This window comes from Trachymyrmex septentrionalis, unplaced genomic scaffold (assembly GCF_001594115.1).
Source record: "Trachymyrmex septentrionalis isolate Tsep2-gDNA-1 unplaced genomic scaffold, Tsep1.0 scaffold121, whole genome shotgun sequence".
Taxonomy (NCBI): Eukaryota; Metazoa; Arthropoda; class Insecta; order Hymenoptera; family Formicidae; genus Trachymyrmex; species Trachymyrmex septentrionalis.
The window spans coordinates 438,524-456,388 of record NW_017304341.1 but is presented as its reverse complement, the minus strand read 5'-3'; the positions used below and the strand labels follow the sequence as shown (position 1 = coordinate 456,388).

The 17,865-nt window shown below is 34.8% G+C and overlaps 2 protein-coding genes across 4 annotated transcripts; one reads left to right on the top strand and one right to left on the bottom strand.

Moving 5' to 3' along the window:
- The first annotated feature begins 4,562 nt into the window (after positions 1–4,562).
- Positions 4,563–10,785, top strand: LOC108755129 (solute carrier organic anion transporter family member 1A5). The gene is made up of 10 exons (XM_018497961.1): positions 4,563–4,773; positions 5,346–5,614; positions 5,883–6,092; positions 6,284–6,539; positions 6,667–6,808; positions 7,019–7,310; positions 7,734–7,923; positions 8,060–8,318; positions 8,486–8,912; positions 9,043–10,785. Exons 2-10 carry the CDS (start codon positions 5,350–5,352, stop codon positions 10,023–10,025), a joined length of 3,024 nt encoding a protein of 1,007 aa, XP_018353463.1. The 5' UTR covers positions 4,563–4,773; positions 5,346–5,349; the 3' UTR covers positions 10,026–10,785.
- A 418-nt stretch (positions 10,786–11,203) lies between these two features.
- LOC108755111 (solute carrier organic anion transporter family member 2A1-like) lies at positions 11,204–16,192 on the bottom strand. Of its 3 annotated transcripts, none has more exons than XM_018497933.1 (8): positions 15,889–16,192; positions 14,790–15,522; positions 14,208–14,317; positions 13,286–13,725; positions 12,446–13,118; positions 11,821–12,205; positions 11,423–11,524; positions 11,204–11,345 (listed from the first exon to the last, which is right to left on the bottom strand). In XM_018497933.1, exons 2-8 carry the CDS (start codon positions 15,121–15,123, stop codon positions 11,224–11,226), a joined length of 2,166 nt encoding a protein of 721 aa, XP_018353435.1. In that variant the 5' UTR covers positions 15,124–15,522; positions 15,889–16,192; the 3' UTR covers positions 11,204–11,223. The 3 variants fall into 3 exon arrangements, with proteins under 3 accessions (XP_018353435.1, XP_018353443.1, XP_018353451.1); XM_018497941.1 differs by having other exon boundaries at positions 14,790–15,460; XM_018497949.1 differs by having other exon boundaries at positions 14,790–15,403.
- Between the last annotated feature and the right edge of the window lie 1,673 nt (positions 16,193–17,865).

The following is a 17,865-nucleotide window of genomic DNA, read 5'->3' as shown; positions in this document are numbered from 1 at the left end:
TATATATATACATATATATAATATAAAAGTATATATTTTTTGTATATACATTTATAAGATATTTATATATCTATATGCATTTATAACTTCAAAAGTATTTATTAAGCAATCGTGTAGGAAAAGACATGTTCCTATTTATCACTTTGCTCATAAAAATCTTTGAGTAAATTTCACAAGCTGTTCTTGTCAATATCTTCTATTAATGAAAAATGTAATAAAAAAAGGCCATCAGAGCCTACATCAGCTATTCGGATGCACAAAATTCTTTATTTTTCGTGTGAATGTAACAAAACAAATAAAATATACGTTTCAACCCTTCAATTCGGGTCCTTATCAATATAAAATATAAATCGAAATTACATAATTAACGCAAATTCCAATTAGTTTGACAAACTAATTTATCGGGAATCATCAACTTGGAATTTGCGTTAATTATGTAATTTCGATTTATATTTAAAAACGCATTAAATATTTGTAAATTATAAATAAATATGTGATGTGTAAAAATTAAATTTTATTATTTTATTTGGATCTTAATATTATTCAAATTTAGAATGAGTAATGTTTCTCAATCTTCATCTTACTCTTTTCTTCTGTTCATTTAATATCATTAATCCGCAGCAATTGTTTCTCAGAATATATCTAGCTGTTGTCATTGATGTGAACATTTTTATGATCGTCATAAGTAGAAATCCCGAGGATTGTCGACATTTAAAGGGATAACACGCGCTTCTTTTGACGGGAAACCGAAAAATCTACGCGTACCTCTCTAGGAACCTCTCTAGAAACGCGTACCGTCTCATCTCTAGGAGAGCCACCGGCTTGGCTTCACTGGGTGTCCGTTGCAGAAGGTCTTAAGGGTGATTTTTTCTCGTTCCTCAGCCTCGCCGGACTAAATTTCGCGCGTTAAGCCCTCGGTGTGTAATCCTGCCCTTAATATTCAAAAACGTGATCGCCCTACCAAGAGTACCAAGGAACTGGTTCGTAGCTAGCCCAATGAAGACGCCACCTCGACGGGTAGGGAGCTTTTCATATGCTAATTGGCATTCGTCATTTTCTTATGGCGCCGACTTAAGTGTGCTTAAGGCTGCTAACTCCTTTCCTGGCGTTAGAGAGCTGGCTATGCCTCGCCAGCATCTTCGTAATTGGACCTCTCGCGATTCGATCCGCGCTCATATGTAAGCGAACATGGAATTCGTCCTTCCCGAAATCATTTAAAAAATATATGTCAGTTCAGCAAAAATATGGTCCAATCAATGAGAAAAATTTACTAAGCTTTTCCGCATTTCATAATATTTTGTGTTTTATAGTACAGATATTTATTCATGCGTCTGATTTTAAAATGTATAGACATATAGTCATTAATACGTGGAAAAATAAAATTAAATAACTAAAAATTTTATTAGAAATCTTTTAGCAAAAGAGTTATAAGATATTAATTAAATAGAAAATGCAAAATAATATCTATTAAAATATCACTCACTTTGCATTTCGTCTCTACATGACTTTACGCTTTCGAATTAACTTTATAGAATTAAAAAACATACTTAAAAATATATTTAAAAAGGAGAAAAGTTTTATGTCTAATCGCTTATAATGTATAATTCGTGTAGATGTAAATAAATTTGTGTATGAAATAGTCGTGAATAGATTTGTACAATATATGATCATACAAGTTTCATAAAAATGTTACAAGCTGATTTTTTTTAATATAAACATTTTATAAAGAACTTTAATAATATTGAGAAAAAAATAATCGATAAATAGTAACTCCAAAATTAAATTTATAATACATACATACACTCCAATATTTGTCAAATTAAAAAATTGTAATTTATTTTTTTTAAGCAACAGATCTGTGATCTTGGTATGCAATAATTTATTATAAATTAACGCATAAGTAAATGTACCTGTAAATTTATTGTATATTTTTCACAGATTTGTTCCTTCAATAAAAAGAAAGATCGTTTACTCACCAATAAAGCGCAGCAATTATAGTATCTATATGTATACATGATTACAATGATTCTGTAACATATAAATATATCCAAATTAAAGTACTGTTCAAAAAAACAATCAAAATTTTAGGAAATAAATATTGAATGTTAAATTTTCTTTCTTATCTTGGATAAACAGTATTATATGATAAAATAAAGATATAATTTTCAAAAAGAAAATCTCTTTTTCTCTAATTTATACTTAAATTATTGAAATGAACAAATTAAATAATCAATCAAGTAAGCAACTAATGTGACTAATAATATTATATAAGTAATATACAAATAATAAATTACATACTCCAAGATTTCTCCGCCAGCGTCGATGCCTCTTCTGGGCCTGCTATAACTAACCTAACCTAACCTAATCTCCTCTCCTTCCGTCTCGTTGTCAGATTATCACTCTTCCTTCTGTTTCTTCTGTAGGTTACACTCGCATATCATTAACAGATAATTACGATCACAGATGCATTAATTATCAATTAATTGTCAAAGTTAACTATCACTAATTATCGAAACTCTTTCCACGTGACATTATGCGGCACTCTTCCGTTTACAAAGTTATACTAATAAATATCTAGACAAACGATTTAAAGCGATATAAAATTTATTATCCAAAGTATTCATAGTCACACGATAATCAGGTAAACATTGGATTTTATCTTTTTATGTTAAAAATCCACTTTCAAGCTTTCGACACACGGAACGGTTCGGATCACACTGCCCGTTCGTTCGAGAGTAAGCAGGCGAATGACGACATTGGGTGCATCCAGAAGCACGACCGCTCACTGAGAGTTCAATCAGCTCTTTTACCTGTTTAGTCTACATTTTTAAATCTAATACGCCTAAAATCTTAAATGCAAGAGCGCTCACTGAGCGCTCGGTGAACAATCGTGCTTCTGGATGCATTACCTATTTGACAACACTGTGTAGACTTAAAGCGTGGTCTACAATAAGTTGCCAACACACCGTCGCAATGCTTCACGACAGCCAATCAGAAGCATCATTAATTGATCACTATTAACACTTCTTTTAATGCAATTGCACGTTATACAAAAACCAAATACTCATTCACTGCTGTTACGAAATATTTTACGTTCACGAAATAAAATTCACATGAAATATTTTATATAATATACGTTGTATTTTAAATTAAATTTTAATAATGGATTATTGCTGCATGTTTTACGCATCGCTTTGTAAATGTTAAGTTTTTAATGTCGTCTAAGGCAATGATCACTTTTTTTCCAATTATGAATTTTATTAAAAGAAAAATTAAATAATTTGTATATAATTACATTGAAATTTGTTGCAATTATCAATTTATTAATGTCAACTGATTGCTATCATTACATAATATCACAAAAAGACAAAAGATAAAATCAATTAAAGGGATCTTAAAGACAATTAGTCATATTGTAAATAATATTTACACACACCGACGATTTACCATTGATACATTACTACATCAATATCTCACGCACGCATAATAAATTTTTATATAACAGTAACATTTTAATCAAACGTCTAAATCCAACTTTAAGAACTCTACATTGTTTTTTGTGCAAACTGCTAATCTGTGGACTACTATTTCATAGATATAAATTACACAACTTTTGTACGAAGCAAATATTGTCACGATGTAACAGCTATGAAGCGTTATGTTGAACTAAGAAATGAAGATCTCAATTTCGAAATTTTTTGTCGTTTTCAGCACAGACTCCACTTCACTGATACGTATTAATACATACTTTAATCCTGAAAAATAATTTTCAAATTAGTAAAAGAGGAAAAAAGTAATATATTGTTATACAAAAATTATATGATTTAGTCGATACTAATATAAACGACTTTAGGATTCCCTTAAGAATTAATAAATGGATTAATAATCATTCTTATATATATATACGCTAATTCTATGTGTAATCAATCTTATAGTCATCATTTATAAAATGAAAAATCTTCAATATTTTTACATTACAATTTCCTATTTTAATTAGTACAAAAAATCTGCAAAATACGCTTTTAAAACATTGTGACGTGAGTGTTGTAAAATATCTTGCATATCTAAAAACATATACAGAATGCCTTATATAATTTTTGTAGAGTTCTAATAAAAGTGTATTACGAAATAATGATTAAACTAACAATAAGTTAATAACAATAATGCATATTTTCAACAAATTGACAAATCTATGTTCAAATTATTATTCATTAAATAATTATTCATTTGTCAAATTAATTTTCAAGCACAAATTAGTATTAAAGTACATTAAAAAATATTAAAGTATATTTAAATGTTAAAGTATATTTTAACGTAATTCTGTGTGTGTGTGTGTGCGTGATAAAAGTGTTTAATTCGAATGCCAATGACATTGTAAGAATAGACACCATACACCTATAATGACTCCTCTTACACTCAAGCGACTAGCACTAATAAACTATACATACCTTTGTGATATGTCGTGTCTGTAATGTTATCCCCATCACGGCACGTATTACACTCTAACTTTATCGGAAGATATCTCGACGGCATATCTAAGAAGATAACGCGGGTATTCATCGTCGAATAGTGCCGAGCCTGTGTGCCCACGTTAAACGTTTACGTTTCTTTCCCGTAACGATAGAAGTGAAAAGACGAAAAATGAGTCTATCAAAGGGTAAAAACACACAAGATGTTATTATCATATGAACCTGCCTCGACGGTGAATTATTAACATAAAAAGATATCGAATTTTATCATCAAGGTGCAAAACCGAAAGGAGTCTGAATAAATGTAAGTAGATGCTTGTTCAATATTACGATTTCATATCACAGTTTCATTGATCGTTGAAAGAATTATTACGAATATATTTCCTATTATTTAATTGTTTTAAAAATGTTTGATATTGTAAATACATTTTAATGAAATCTCTATAGTTTCAACATAACTAATGACTCACGATGATACATAGGTCAATATCAGTTACGTATATCATTCTCACAATTTCCTTATATCTCTGATTCTGATGTACAATTCATATACAGTTTTACGTACAAATTGTAATAAAAAGTTTATTAAAAATAGTGCGGAATGTACACACACATTTTTTTTCTTATGTAATTGCAAGGTACTCTAAACTTTAAAAGAAAAAAATGAATAACAATATTTTTATAGTTGTTTTAATCATGCAAATATAATTATTTGTGTTATTAATAGTCACACATTGCTTAAAAATTTTCACTATTTTACTAATACCAAACACTTTTCTATCAATGTAATTAAATAAAATATTTAATCAAATAAAAGTTACATCTACATGCGCGAATAACATATTTGATTTTAATTAAAAGGCGCATCTCTTTCAGAAAAATGACAGTCCGTTTTCCTGAAGTAATAAGAAGCAGATCGGAAATGGAAGGCGGTTTGGCAGGACCAGCGAATCCAATACCTAGTCAATCAATCGATTGCGGCTGCGGACAAATGCAATGTCCAAAGCTGGCGAAATTTGCAACACGAAAACTCTTCGTGGGACTGATTTGTTGGATCGGCGTAGTGCAAGCTGCATCATATGCTTACTTTCGTGTCACAGGGTCCACGATAGCTAGAAGATTTCAAATCGATCCGTATGTAATGGGTGTGTATTATATAAACGATGTAAAAAAATATTTAATTGAAAGATTTTCTGTATAAATCATAAAATATTTATATTATATTTTAGTGCGAACATATTTTTAACATATGCGAGAAATTCGACATCAATAACTTTTTCTTTGAAGATTGTTTCGATATTAAAAATATATTTAGAATTTACTTGATACATGTGAAATTATTTGAATAAAAACATGTTTTTGATACGAAAAAATCTGACATCTAATATTTCTCAAAGAAGTTTATTTTTTCAGATTGGATTCTTGTTACGGCAGAATTAACGCTTGTTGTACTAGGATTAATGATAGCATATTGGGGTGACAAAATACACAGAGCTTCATGGATAGGAGCATTGACTCTTTTACAAAGTGTCGCGCATTTCGTTTTGATAATACCTCATTTAACACATCGCGTTCGTGTGATCGAGGAAACGCAAAATGTTACTCATATGTCATTGTACGCGGGTTAGTAGTCAAAGCATACCGAAACTCTAACACAGAATTGCTAATTTAACAATATTGAATAAAAATTGACCGAAAAATGTTCAACACTAATAAACGAAGAAGGCTATAATTGGTCAATTGTAATTTACATTAACATTTGATTTGTTATTAAAAATAATTCTCTCTCATGTTATATTTTTTAAATTTCATAGATGATAGTCCAGAATTATGTACTGCTGAACTATCGAGGATTATCTTAGAAGAAGAACCCTGCTATATTACTATGGTTATAATAATCCTAGTGTTAATCGTAAGCGGAATGTCAAATATCACATACTATGCGCTAGGAATTTCTTACTTAGATGATAATACAAAAAGAAAGCATGTGACCGGTTTCATCGGTGTAATAATTGCTGTCAAAATCATGGGGATTGTTCTCGGGTATCTTTTGGGTTGGGGATGCCTGCGGTGAGTATTACGCATGCTTTACTAAATATTACGTAATTATTAGATATTATTATTATGTAATATGTATATTATTATTATTATTATATAAATGTATATTTATTTTTAAACTTATCAACTCGCGTCCCAGGATAGACGCGGAAGATTTCAGTGTTGTGAATTCATATCGGGATCAAATCGGAGCGTGGTGGCTTGGATTCCCAATTCTCTCCATATTATTGGTGATTCCTGGCTTGCTACTTTCATGGTTCCCAAGAAGATTACCTTCAGAAGTATGTAACATTAATATAATATATAACATAATTTTCTCTAAATTATTAAATTATATAAGATTTTATATCACAAAAGCGTTTCAAATTAATACTAATAAATTAATTTTATTAGTATTAATAATACTAAGCTATCTCTCTTTATTATATTCCATTCTCTCAAAAATATTATTTTTCTTGGCTTGACATAATTATATTATTTCTTTATTTTAGGTTGTCGAACAGGCCGCAGCTTCACTTCTTGACCGAGCTACGATACGTAACCGAGCACCCCACAGAACAGCCAGTCAAAAGATCGGCAATCCCGACTTTTGGCCGTCATTATGCAGATTATTTACCAACAGAATTTTAATATGCAATATTCTGGCGACAGCATTCAGTGCCATGGCTCTTTTAAATTTTATGACGCTCGAGGATATCTTTTTAGAGTCCAGATTTCACATACCTAAACCGACAGGAATGCTCCGTGGATTTGACGATCCTCTGCCTTCCAGGCTAGTTACCAGTAAGATTACAACAATATCTCTTATAAACAATATCTCTTTTAACAAGTATATAGATAAAAGAAGGAAAAGATAAGAAATTATAGCGATATCAGTTTCTTGGAATATTAGTAATTTCCAATAATTTTCAATAGTTATTTTTTTTATAAAACAAAAAACCAAAACTCTCTTTCTAATTAATATTTTATAAGGGAGATTAAGCGCGAATATATTCTTATAAATTTCTATAATTATATTTTTTACTTATGAAAAGAGAATGATATAACCGATAAACAGAAAACAATGACTAAATTACCGAGACCTGAAAAAATATAAATATATTTTATTTCCAAATCACAGAACGTTGTAGAAAGTTAAAATGTAGTTTAAATAACATGTGAAATAACTTGTACGTAAAACAAATGCAATATTCACGTTCATTCTAGATATTGGAAGACCTATTCTAATTGGACTTGTTATAATCATTAGTGGCCTAGTGTTAGCCAAGGCAAAGCCACGAGCGAGATTTATTATTGGTTACAGTCTCATTATCGTACTTCTGACAATTGCGATTATCATCGGACTAATCTTTGCCACTTGCGATAAATCACCTATCGTTAATTTAGAAAAAAACCCGTAAGTATGAGCCGATTCTTAAAAATTAACATTAATTGAATGTCGTTAAAAACAAAACAACCATATATCTTATTCTGTAACATTCACAAATTTCGCGATAATTATATAGAAAAGTAAGATTTATTAACTGTTATAGCGACATCTTATTGAGACATTGCAACAAAGACTGTCGTTGCTCTAAGGACGCCGATTTCCGACCGATTTGCGAGAGTTCGGGAGAGTTTACGTATTATAATCCTTGTTACGCCGGCTGCTCTACAATCATTTACGTCGACGACGTAAAGATCTATAGCGGTTGCAGCTGCGTGAAGGAAATGACAGGGTGGGATAATGACCAAGCGAAAGATGGTCCGTGCGATTCGAGTAAATGTCAAATTGGCTGGATGGTTTTTGAGGTGATTATATTTGTGTTTATTTGTTTAATTTTTAAATATAATTCTAAGTATTTATTTAATTAATTATATTTATAATATAATTATATCAATTATATTATACAATTTTTGCCATTTAATGGAATCTAATCAATTGCAAATAAAAAATCTTTTCATTGTTCTTATTTCAGTTTGGATCTTTATTGGCGTATACGTTAATCGCTTCCACTTTTGTGGGAGATATATTGGTCAATATAAGATCTGTCTACAAGCAAGACAAAGCTATCAGCATAGGTTTCTGGATGATGTGGGTTGCAGTATTCGTTTATATTCCTGGCAAAATTCTTTATGAATTCGTCTCGAATCAGATGTGTCAATATTGGGGCAATCAAAAGATAATTTGTCATTTATATAATTCCGAAAAACTCGGGGATTATTTGTGTTATCTGACAATACTATTTTTATCACTTTGCGTTTTACTCAAAATTGTTGTTTGGTTTTTCTGCAAGAATTTACAGTTATACGAAGAAGAAACTAAAGATCAAGAAAATATTGAGCTACAAGAAATGTATGAACCAGCAATAATAACCGAGTTACTCGAAACGTCAAATAACAATAGTAAATACTTTTTTTAAATACTAAATTTAATTAGTTCGTAAAAAACTAAAGTTCCTTTTTTTTATAAAATAAATTAAAATTAATTCCTTTCTCTGTTAATTAATGCTATAAAATGTGATAATATTTGTAGATGATGAAATGAGAGAAGTGGAGGCAGTTGTTGAACCAGAGCTTGCAGAGTCAAGAACAGCATCGGGGACAGCATTTCAAGCAAAACCGGAAGAAAATTCAGCGAAGAAAGAGGAAAATATTCAAAAGAGCGCATTTGTGAAGTTGACCGGTATGCTAGTTCCATACAATCGTCGACCGGATTCAAATCCCTCGACAAATCACAATTCGCAATCATCGATTCGTAATCTCGACTCTGATGATGAATTAGACAGTTCGAGCGACGAGAGTAAGAAACGGTCCAATACACAAGTCGATTATACACCGTTGAAACTCGATTCTGATGTCGAGAGCGATCTCGGCAGCGTCGGTCCTAGATCAAGAAAGCGCATTCCGAGCAAAGATTATGATCAAACTCAAGACGAGAAAGATCACCTTTCATCCAGAAAATCGTCCCTAAAGCGCCAATTTCCAAATCCCGATCATTACGAAGATCCACAAAGAGGTCGAAATTCTAGATTCAAGAATTCGACTGGTTATCAGGACGATTCTTCGAAGACAAACAATTCCGAGTTCGCGAAGAAGGGTCAAGAGAGCGAAGTACCCAAACAGGGTAACTTCAATGAAGTTGGCATACCGATAGTGGTGGATCAGTTTCCGGGCAGGAAAGGCAACTTGGACAGTACCAATACGGCGCACTTGAGCGACGTGAAGTCATTGATCGATCGATACGAGCAAAACGCGAGTCAGGAAACTCTAAACGAAGATCGGTTATCAGAGAAGTCGACAGAGGATATGAGAAGTAGACCAGAGAGCAAGATAGGTATACCTCTGGTAGCCATGGTTCCCAGTAGGTCATCCTCTCGAGGACAATCTTCTTCAGGCTTTAGTAGCTTACCAGATATACAGGATAAGAATTCTGATCCACGTTCGGAAAGACTTGAGACTCCCAGTCCGAAAAATGTCGCTAAAGGCAGCAAAGTACCCCGTCAAACCGAGCTTTAGAATTAGAGACCACTCTAATCTAAACATGATAGATAACACGTGAAAATCGTACGATGCGGATTTATGGAGGAATGAGTATATTCATTTGTACAATGGAAGCACTATCACGATAAATTTATATCTGCCAGCGATAAGAGGTCCCGATTTCAAAAATACGTAACACTACACAATGTTATCTCTGACACCTGTCACATTCAAGATATAGAACCATTGATTTAACTTCGTGTTTTGATAGGTGAACAGTAAAATTTGACGTATACTTTCTTGAATTATGAATCGTAATATCAAGTTGCTCTAATTATCATGCAGAATTTAGAGATGTTGCTATTAATAAAGATATTTTTGTCCGTAATACTCCAAAAATTTAATAAAGGATAGCCGGCTAATAAAACGTTTACTATATTTTATGGCATACTTCTATTCGTAGTCATCCTTTAAAACGTAACGACGTTCGTTATAATCCTTCGATATTTATTACACGATTAAAGTCTATATCTTAATTTCGTGAATTATTTCGCAATTCGCCTATCTCTTAGTAATGACTTCTTTTGTATCACTTTACATATAGATTCAAATTTCTTCTTTACTTTAATAATAGCGAATACATGTTTTATGTGTATTTCATCGTGAGTAGATAAATTACGATGTCTTTTTTTTACTAATTTAAAGTATAATCATTATATATGTACAATTATTTAACTTTATAGATGATTCACGCTAGCATGAATCGTTGCTTACACTATCGACAGTGTAAACCGTGTACACGGAGTATATGTATACTTTATATATATATATATACATATATATATATATATATATATTAATTTCATCATTTTTCATTCAAACATGAGTCCAAAATAAAACAAGTATTTATACCGTACGTACAGCGAATTATAAATTCATCCGTTATAACAATAAAAATAATTAATCGCAGTAAATTAAAATTAATAAAAGATCGATGATCGCTCTGTTTTTGCGATCACCATGGGTGATCTACCAACAGTCGGTTCTATCTAGGTTACTACGAGCTTTAAATAGCTAAGGAGGTGCTTAAGGTACTTGTAAAGTCTTTATTTGTCGGTTCTCGCTCGCTTTGCGTTCGTCGTTCGCTCCTTTTTGAAGATCTTCGATCGAAGTCTCTCTTCACGCGTAAACGTTTACCCCGAAAGGGTGATTGAACTCGATCATCAATTATTCTTTAAAGCGTCTCACCAGGCTCCTCAGCTATATCTTCTAGTTCAATCTCCTCGTCAAAGATCTTCACGTCTTTGACGAAATACCAAACGCCCACATCGAATACCGTACCGATTGTTACAAAACCTAAAATGACAAAAGGATTATAATAAACTCGAACAACCAGAACTGTAGTCTTTCGATATTATTGTGAAAATACTCACTGGCCGCGGTGAAATTCAGCAAATACCTCAATGCCTCACCATTATACAGCCAGCAATTTCCCGTCCCTGAACAAGTCTTACCCCATACGAGACAAGTATTGTCTAAAAGATGAAATATTAATTAGTAGTTTCTCAAATAGAAGCGTGTAATCAAGTGAGTTTAAATGTAAAGATATATGGAGTATATCTTCAATGATGACTTAAACTTCTCTTTCCCTCTTCCCCCCCCCCCCCCCCCTCTCTCTCTCTCTCTAAAGCGTGTCGAAAAAAATAAATAAAGACATCGAGGATTTTATTTGCCATTTGATAATGCAACGTCAGGCAATCTGTCTCTGTCAATGTTAATAACCGCGCGCGTGTACAAATGAAGTTTCATAATCTAATTAAATATCACTAACCTAATATAAATCCAAACAAAATTGGCGACGGTATGAAAGCAAAAAGGCTCATTATCATTAATCCGAAGCCCATGGCAACCGCCTTGTCCTTCTCATCGACGCATCTTACAGAAACTAGGAAATTCGACGCTCTTCCGGTTGCGCCGCTAAATTTCAAAAAGCACACCACCGTCAGAAAGATGTAGAACTTCTGCATACAGTCGACTGGACACGAACCCGGAATAGCCGTTCCCAAAGTTTCCACGGTGGGTTCGGTCGTTTCCAATGGAACTTCGGTAAAGAATGGGAAGGATGTGATGTTGGAAAACGGATGCGCCAAGGAACGAGCCAATTTTGGTTTTACGCAATTACAGTCCGTATATACTTTACTGCCGTTACTGTAAAGCTAAAAGTGAAAAGAAGAGATAAATTTAATTAATAGAAATCACATTAATATTTAGAAATTATTAAAAGCATCTCTTTCGCCTTTAAATGCGACAGTAACTTAAAAATGTCGTGTTTCATGTTATAACATAAAAAAATTACTTAACAAAGATTTTTTTTTTACTGGACTTTTTTTTTATATAGCCAGTTTTTTCTAGGGCGAGATTACCTCTCACAGAAATTGCGCAAAATGATATCAAACCTTCATACTACGGCAGCCAGCGTGACATGCGGATATAAACGTTTGTCCGTTATCGGAGCACACAGGATTATATTCAACGTAGTCGCAATGACACTGTTCGTTGCAGGGTAGTTGTGTTTTTAATACACCGTTCGGCTGAATAGCAATCTGGTTGTCATTCGCTGAGCAACCGAGAAAGGCGTAAGAGATCATTCCCAGTATTGATATAATGCCAATCATGACATTCCACGCCGCCAGGTACCTAGCCTTCGGCTTGTACTTAGAGATGACCAGACCGGACAGCAGAATCCCGAAGGCACTGAATACCAAACCGACTGTTCCGGTAATCAATGACGAGACAGATGCTGATTGCTTGTACTGAGTCTCAATGTACTTTGGCATAAAGATCCAGTAAGGCATGTAGCCCATGAAATAAAAGACTGTCGCCAGATTATTGCACATTAGAGTCGTGTTTGTTATCAGGCGCTTAAACGTCCTCAACATGTCCGAGATTGACGCCGGTAGCTCCGATTCCTGCTCCTTGATGCTCGCAGCCGATTTGTTGCGTTCCAGAGCTAGGACTTTGCGAGCGGCCGCTCTCGGCAGCGTTTTTGGGAAGAGAGCGATTATGCTTGCGAAAATGGCGAGGAGAATGGCCAAAATAATCCATCCTAACCACCAAGCGCCTAACCACCTTAAATGTCATTGATGTAAATTCATTAGATATAATTAATTAACAGAAATTTTTCCAAAACATTTATGTATGTATATATCTTGTGTATAAACATTTAATAAATAATTTATTAACAAAACAGTATAAATTAATGTTTGCAATGATATAATTATTCTAGTCTTACATACCTCGGGTCTTGCATCGTGATAGTAGGAGTTAAAGTCGGACTGATGTAGAATTTCAAGGAGAATGAGGCCAGTCCGTAACCAATGGCGGGTCCCAGCATTCGCAGAAAGTACGAGAAACTGATCAGCGCCGGCGTTTTCGACTTTTGTATGTTGTCGTCCATGTACGACACACCGAGGGTATAATAAAGGGAACCACCCACTCCGGATACTAATTGGGCTATGAAGAGGAGCACCTGTGGCGCGAAGTTTCCATCTTCAACTTCGCAATCCATTCCGCGATTTTCTTTGCCCATACATAGAAATTTTCGTGAATGTTTTTCAAGAATCGTGCTTGTGTTTAGCGTACTTTGCGCTCCATATTCCTTAGTCAGGGACAAGGCATCCTCGCCAGGCCCATAGAGAAAATGTGGCAGCATCGTAAGACAACAGAAAAGTACAACCTGACAAAATAGACAATATTTTATCAATATTCGGGAATGACTTGCGCTTAAGTCGCGTGAGCTTTAAAGTACCTGCATGATAATCTTTATTAATTCTAACTTTACTTTTTTTATTTTATCATTATTTTCTTTTTATAATTTATTGTGTCGCATTATAAATATTGCAGCACGCGCTCAACTATCTGTTCGACATCTAGAGCATTCCGTAAGCGCCTCTTTACAAAGAATGGAGCGCTTAGCTAAGCACACGACGACGAGAGTACGATGGCAAGAGGCATGAATGAGCGTAACTACGATTCTAACGCTTCCTAATTTAATTAAGAACCGACCAATCGGTGAGTTATGACGTCTACCGGCTCGTTCCTCGGGGCGTGTGCTGACAGCTGATTTCGTTTCTTGTCAACGCGAAAGTACGGCGCGCGAATAATACGCGGTGCACGCCACATTAATCGATATCCGAGGATGCATGTGATAAAACTTACGGTGTAAATACCGAAAGCGATCCATCGAGGCCTGTGACCCCTTCCTGCGTAATACGACAGGGTGACGGATACGAAAAGCTGCGAGATGTCGTTACCCACTGTGATGAGACCTGCATGAGAAGAAAGTACGTACGTGACGTAAATTGTGTCGTAACAATTCATTTAATGACAGTCCTCACGCGAACGCTAATTCTATCTTGTTTTTTAAATGTTAAACTTGATTACAAACTATCTCTCTTAGATACAAGACAACATTTTTAATTAAAACTAATAAAATATTTTCTATGTAAGTAAATTAAATTATTAATAAAAAAATTTTAATAAAACTGTAACGCTAAAAATGTAACTAATTCGCTAAAATATTTAGCAAATTAATTACATTAACAATGTAAATGTAGAATATATAAGTAATGCCACTTCAAACTGGCTCTATTTTTTATTTGTTAACAAAATATTCGATCCTTTTTGTAAAAAAAAATGAGATATAAACGTAAACATTTTTCATTTCCAATATCTGTGGATTAAATCTATTTTTGTGATATATATATAGAGTATTTAAGTATAATGAAACATTATACATACCCGTTGTTTTCGAGGGTATTTTAAATCTCTTCTCGATGGTAGTGATAGTGCCATTGAAATAGGCATAACTTGCGGAAAATATGCAGCCAAGCACACCGTAGAGAAACACGTATGCCTTCTTGTTGGCGAACTTTTGCAAAGTTGGACCCTTGAGGCACCATATGCCGCACGAGGTGTCGTCGGTGATCGGCAGCTCCTTAAAGACATCATCGAGGCCTCTGGTTGGCGTCGTGGGTGATGACGGTGTCGCGGGCGGTGTCGTCGGCACCTGTAATAGCTTCAGGTTCTCCGGCCCGTTCTTCTCGTGATTCGAGTTGCTCGAGTTGTTCTTCATCTTCGCCTCGACCTAATCGTCGCGACTGCCCGCAACTGGCAAGCGCCTAACACCGGTGGCTTCGAGCGAATTCAGTGACCTCAATCGCGGGTCGCACGGTACCGATGTGACTTGATCGTCCTCGCGACTCTTGGCATCGCTTTTTCGTTCGGTCTGGACTCGCCCCCGCGCTCACTCGCGGAATCTACTCTTTTTCCTCTCGCACTGTCTCTCGTGTCCGTCACTTTATCACGCGGTCACGTGTTCTCCATGTTTCGACTTGGTCTCACCCAGGCAACACCTACACCAGGAAATCTCGGGGTTGACTACGACTGTCGCGCGTGCAGCTTGATTTATGCTACGGGGATGATCAATGATGATGGAAAGATATCGATGGAAAAATTTAAACCTTGAGTCGAACTGAAGATAATGTATTTGTACAACAACCTCTGACACTGAATGCCAAACAGCATTATCAGATTGCGAGTGTTGAAATGGAATAATATTTGAACGATATCGTTAAAAAAAAAAAACGACAAGAATGTAAAGACAAGGTATATATCTTGACTGTTTCGTTTACTTAAACCGTGTAATTTTCATCTAAATAACGAGTGTTGCAATAAGTTGTATAGTCATATAAAATCGTTGTAGAAAAGAAAAAAATTTAAACTTTTAAAATAGTATACTAATAAAATGTATATTTCTTCATAAAATTGAATTACATGTTTCAATCGTGTATGATCAATGATGTCGCGTGCAAAAAATTCACGAACTGCGGCCACCTACCGCTGATACAAGATGGACCCAGAGTTATAGTTCGAATAATTGACTGCCGAAATGGAGTATCGATATACAACGGCGATCTCTTTTAAAAAAAGGTTCGATCGCTCCACGATGAGTCAGCGTGGTCCCTTGCAAACTATAGATTTGCGTCCGAAAACGAGCGATATTCTTCCGCAACTGAGGCGTCTAAACGCAACAGAGATGTAGACCGTTCTATACCTACTGAGGATCCCCACCTTCCGCCCCCCAAGGAGCCGATCGTACGAGAGACAGCCACGATCTCTTTACATGTACCTACTGTCCACCGTGCCGTTATCAAGCGGGTAAATTCTGTCTCTCACAATCAGCCTATTCCACCATCCCCTCCTCTCTGTCTCTCTCTCTTTTTCCTTTTGATTATCCCTCTCTTCTTTTCCCCTCTAAACCGGTCGCGATTCTTTCGATCCCTCCTCTAGCCGTATTCGTCGTCTGCGAATGTCGTCGGCTCGATCTATCTTGATCTATATGATAACCTACACCTGTATCATGTTTAAAAAGGAGTAGGGAACGGTTGACTCCTACGTAGAAAAAGAAACAAGAACAATTAACGGGGTAAGCGCTCGGCGCCCCGTGCTATTGCGAAATTGGATGTACGAATCAGATGGCGAAGCCGTAAAGCACGTCTTACGATCTACTGCTGCGGTCTGACGGCTTAATTTTGAGCACCTCTTATAATCATTACCTGTGAGTTGTTAATTAATTAATTGTCATAATATCAGAATCAAGCTTCGTTCATATGCTCATTCTCGAGGCTTTTCAAAGTCACTTGATCCTTAAACAGTTACTTAATTGTACCTAATTGCGAACGCTCTATACACGCACTAATTATAGAACGCTCTATATACGTTTTATATATTAATTAATTTTTTTTTTTTACTTACGTTAAGGTAAAAAGTATATAATAATGATATTGATTATATTGCATTTATTGCGTGGATGATTTGCGACTTTTAAATAATACGCTATCTTATGACGTCTGACTCTGGATAGCAAGAGGAAAATTGTTGAGATAAAAAAGATATTGTGTATTCGTGTATATACGTGTACGTGCGTATCGAAATGTGTGTATGAAGCACCTCTTTCGAAAGTTACTGCTCTACCTCGTTGAATCCCGGCGTTGGTTGGTGAAACGGGGCATCCCTATCGGGGACTATTCGCGACGTACCGACCGCGGCGACGTGCACGAGGTCTTGGCTTTCGGTACGGTGTTGTCTAAGCTCGTTTCTAGTCAACCTCCGGGAGCAGAGGCTCACATTGTGGACCCATTATGATTTAATAGAGCCGACGTGATGTACACACGCGCGCACACATAGGCACTCGGTAAACTCTTCCGTCTATTCCCGCGCATTGCTAATGGCATACATCAAACAGCTATGTCGCTAATAGCTGATGGGTAATTGCCGAAGTTTAATTTTTATACTCGTCGAATGGCCAGACCACGTGGCCATGCATTGTACTACCATGTTGTTAGATTCACAACCGTATCGATCGTATTCGATCAAGTCTCTCTGCATTTCTGAAAGATCATCAACAGATGCTGGATGAATAATGGACGAACGATTTCAAACTTAAAGTTTGTCTATATTTAACGTTGCATCTTTTCGTCTCAGTTTGTTCAGCATTCAATTTGTTCGCCCTAAGTAAGATACTGTTATCATACGATGGATTTAAAAAAGAAAAAGAAAGAAAATTGCATTTCTGTTATTTGAAATAATCTTAAATAAATATCTGGCTATCTCATCTTGTGCACAGGAGAAGCAATGATATAAAATGACGTTTAATACAAATTTTCTTATCACGTTTGGTAATCTGTATGCCTAAATGACTACCCAAAGTTGCGTATGTGTATGTCTTAACGTTAAAAAAATAACTTTGCACGACAAGAGAATGTTTAAAATACTTATAAAAAATTAGGACTTTTTAGATATTTATAAAATAAAA

Excerpts from the sequence above, each read along its gene's own strand:
- LOC108755129 (XM_018497961.1), top strand. The coding sequence starts at position 5,350 with ATGACAGTCCGTTTTCCTGAAGTAATAAGAAGCAGATCGGAAATGGAA. Across the intron at positions 6,540-6,666 it reads TTGGGTTGGGGATGCCTGCG|GATAGACGCGGAAGATTTCA; the intron begins GTGAGTATTACG and ends CTCGCGTCCCAG. Across the intron at positions 7,924-8,059 it reads GTTAATTTAGAAAAAAACCC|CGACATCTTATTGAGACATT; the intron begins GTAAGTATGAGC and ends TAACTGTTATAG.
- LOC108755111 (XM_018497933.1), bottom strand. The coding sequence starts at position 15,123 with ATGAAGAACAACTCGAGCAACTCGAATCACGAGAAGAACGGGCCGGAG. Across the intron at positions 12,206-12,445 it reads CTGGCTGCCGTAGTATGAAG|CTTTACAGTAACGGCAGTAA; the intron begins GTTTGATATCAT and ends TTTCACTTTTAG. Across the intron at positions 11,525-11,820 it reads TTTGTTTGGATTTATATTAG|ACAATACTTGTCTCGTATGG; the intron begins GTTAGTGATATT and ends TTCATCTTTTAG.